The sequence below is a fragment of the Manihot esculenta genome, chromosome 8 (genome assembly GCF_001659605.2).
Source record: "Manihot esculenta cultivar AM560-2 chromosome 8, M.esculenta_v8, whole genome shotgun sequence".
NCBI classification, from domain to species: Eukaryota; Viridiplantae; Streptophyta; class Magnoliopsida; order Malpighiales; family Euphorbiaceae; genus Manihot; species Manihot esculenta.
Window position 1 is genome coordinate 34680107 of NC_035168.2, and position 3829 is coordinate 34683935.

General features: G+C 34.4%; 1 protein-coding gene across 7 annotated transcripts; it reads right to left on the reverse strand.

Annotated features, from left to right (window-relative positions):
• Positions 1 to 269: 269 nt before the first annotated feature.
• LOC110620129 (anaphase-promoting complex subunit 11) lies at positions 270 to 3603 on the reverse strand. Of its 7 annotated transcripts, XM_043958685.1 has the most exons (5): positions 3381 to 3603; positions 2821 to 3140; positions 2631 to 2741; positions 2150 to 2268; positions 270 to 757 (listed from the first exon to the last, which is right to left on the reverse strand). In XM_043958685.1, exons 3-5 carry the CDS (start codon positions 2651 to 2653, stop codon positions 642 to 644), a joined length of 258 nt encoding a protein of 85 aa, XP_043814620.1. In that variant the 5' UTR covers positions 2654 to 2741; positions 2821 to 3140; positions 3381 to 3603; the 3' UTR covers positions 270 to 641. The 7 variants fall into 7 exon arrangements, 1 of the variants encoding a protein (XP_043814620.1); XR_006351580.1 differs by lacking the exon at positions 2631 to 2741 and having other exon boundaries at positions 3113 to 3140; XR_006351582.1 differs by having other exon boundaries at positions 2536 to 3140.
• Positions 3604 to 3829: the final 226 nt, after the last annotated feature.

Sequence of the window (3829 nt, forward strand, 5' to 3'; positions counted from 1 at the left end):
CCATGTGTTTTTATAGAGAGTCCCACTTAACAGATGTTGCGAATTTACAGAGACAGACGAATGCCATCCAATTATCCATGTCCATGTGACGTTAAAGATTATTACCAAACTCAAAAAGGTCCACATCAATAAATAATATAAGTTTCAACAATATGCTAATTTTCAATATCACAGGATTGACAACAACAAAGAAAACGAGAACTATATGGTTCTCTATGAAGATACCATGAGAAATAATACTGACAGCAACAAAGAAAAGGCTAACTATATAGAAAGCTTCAAGTTGATCTTTCTTTGGTTCATATAAAGATAATAATATGCTAGCATTGAGAATGACACAAACATTTGTTAAAAGACCAAGAACTGAGGAAAACTTTAGTGACAACAACAAAGAAAAGGTTCGCTATCAAGATACCATGAGAAATAATACAGACAACAACAAAGAAAAGGCTAACTATATAGAAAGCTTCAAGTTGATCTTTCTTTGGTTCATATAAAGATAATAATATGCTAGCATTGAGTATGACACAAACATTTGTTAAAAGACCAAGAACTGTGGAAAACTTTAGTGACAACAACAATGAGAAGACTGCAAGATAACCGAGAACATCTCTGGCAAGGGAGGATAGAAATAGAATTCTTCATCCCTTAAACTGCCATTCTCTACGGCACATGGGACAATGAGCTTGAGAAGTCTGTGAATTCACCCACTTCAAGATGCAGTGAAGATGGAAAGCATGGTTGCATACACCCCAAACTGCAAGAAAAGGATGATGAGTGAAGCACATCAGTTCCAATAGCATCTCTCTTCATAATATACGACAATCAATCCTATCTCCTAATATTTCTATTAAAAATAACAACTGACATCCGGTTATGAAAAGAAAGAAAGTGAACTCACCAACAAATACGAAATATGGACTACATACTCCAAAATTTTCATTCTTACCCTCTGAACTATGCTGCATTTACATTGCACGGCAAACAAACAACAAGAGAAAACAATGCAACATATTACCTTGCTGACAGAGAGCTGAAAAGAAAAAAGCCTCCAGCTGATTTATGTTGAGACATGTAATAATGATTTGGAGATGACATAAAAAATATATGCAGATGATGGTCATATACACAAGCTTTGCCCTAAATTTCACATATTCACACAAACACAAGCTACCTGCCATATCTAAATTATGTTAAATATATATGATTCCACATTTGGGTAATGCACTTTAAATCACAGGAGGCACTCATGCTTTAGCCTTTAATAAACTGTAATATAAACAATTGTGGTAAAATATGTAATGCTTATGATGCTGAGCACTTTAGCAGCAAACAGTTAAAATCCCATCCTCAATTAGATAGCTAATTCAAAGAAAACAGGCAAACAAAGTCAAAGCACACATAAGCAACAAAAATTTCAACTCCTGAAGGCAAGATAAAGATTAAGAAATATATTTAAAAATCTGTCTTTTCATAGTTTATTTTCCCACAAAAAGGAATAGAAATTCCCAATGTCAAGATCCCCACACTTATGTTACCTATCTTATCTGACACCATCTTTGTTTTCAAGTAACTACCAATCAAGTCAAAGGAGGGAAAACTCAAATCCACATATTGAAGTCTCAATTGATCCTCATACATAGTGCCAAACAAGAATGTGTTTCCCACCTTGTTTTCTTACACAACAAACATGGGCACCTATATATTTTCCTGATCTCAATAAATCATAGTAGAACTTATCAACTTCATCATTTTGAACCTTCCAATAATATCAATGTACACATTGATCACCTGTGGATTGGATAGCATCTTGTTGTATCACAATGATGGACCATGTGCCTCAAAACAGCTCAAGGGTGCTTGTTTGAGTCTCATGATAGAAATTACATTAGAAACGCTCAAGGCAAATAGACAGTTTAAGCAGAAATTGCTAGACCTATGGACCCTACATTTTTACATCAATTGAGTTTTCACTCTCTGAGTTTTGGAATTTTTTTTAACAACGCTAGTAAAGGGCATCTGTTCAGGATTTAGCAACTAAAACTTATGCAAATGCTGAAAAAAACTTAAGCAGTACTCAACAGTGAATATCTACAACACAAGAATGGGAAATTTAGTGAGGTGTGGAGTAACTAAGCTAGCAACTTACTTAAGGGGCAATCATCTCCAGGGAGTTTACAGTCAGGGCAACATCCATCAAAGGGCATCCTACAGATCCCACATGTTTCATCTTGAGCATCCCAAGTCCATGACGCAACAGCATGCCACCTTCACCCACATGAAACAATAGTTATGCTTTCAACCAAAGCAAAGATCAATAAGATATTTTTCTAATATCCCTAATGGTAAATGAAACAGACAAAATAGATTTAAAGCTAGAAAACAAGATCAGAAAGTCTCCAAAATACAGGAGAATCATCTAGTACAACTATTAAAAGTAAACAAGCTTAAGTTCAATCATGAACTCACTAGCCCTCTATCAGATGTTTAATTCTGAGATTATAACACTTGAAACAAAAGATAAAGAGAACATACTCTGTTTAGAAGCCACGGCGGACAATCAGAAAGAAGGTAGGTTGAGAGAAAACTGTTTACTCATAATGTCAAATTGGGAAAGGAAAGTATATTACAATTCATATTCACATCCAAACATGGAATCGACATAATTGATTTCTCTCAAGGTAACAGGAACAGTCCTAACGTCATGAAAGGGGCAAATGGTGTTCTCATAGAAAAGATAGCTGACAGTACAATGGCGGAATTATTGGATAAAGCCATGAGAGCAAAACGCAATAAAAATGATATCTTTACTCCGCATACCCGACAATTGGGTATAAAACAAATGATGTCTTCCCAAAATTGCACAATCATACAAGGAAGATAGAATGCAGTGACAAACGCTGAAACAGACAGAATATCATATTTTCTCAGCAACCACGGGAGTTACTCAAGCCCATCAGAGTATGAGCATCTATCAAATTTGATACACAGAATTCACAAAAGTCCCAATTCCCTCAGCCCATATAAGATAACCCAGGAACTTATAAAAAAAAAAAACCAGAAATTTTCAGTACTGCAAACAAACAAAACACCATATATATGAGAAGGATACGTAAGAGCTTGACTTTCATCGTCTTCTCCTGCAAAACCAAGCAGAGACTAATCATGAATATACTTGAGAATTTCAATTTGAAAAAAACACTCGAAAGAGAGACGAAATTTAAGTTTCTCGGAAATGAAACGGGTACAGAAGCTTATTAGGCGAAAGAGGAAAATCAAAATAATGAAAACGGATAACTTCACATATACTGCCACAAGATACATTTTCTCAGCAATTGAAGTTAAGGAAAACCAATGCCATAAGATCTGAGAAAACTCACCTCTGATTTTTTGTGAAACGGCCAAAAGAAGATGATAATCCGCAGGAATCTCACGGAAAATTTAAGACTCAAAATAGGGTTTTGGTTTTCTGGGTATATATTATACGGTCGCTTCCTATTTCCTGCTTCAGAGTGACGGGGACCTATGTTCGATCGCCAAACAAATTGGTTATTTCTCCCCTTCGACTAGTGCAGACTGCGCAGTGCAGCAGTGGTGGCATTGGTTTCTTAAATATTTTTCTTTTAAATAAAAAGATAAAGTTGCATTGCACTGAAAAGATGGGCCTAAACCCATACACATCATGACCAATTAAATTAGTTACAACCGAAATAACATTAAAGTTTTCTTAAATATTAATTAATTAATTATATATATAAATTTTTTATTTATAAAAATAATAAATATAATATATTTTAATAAAATAGTGATAAAATTAAAAATAATATTT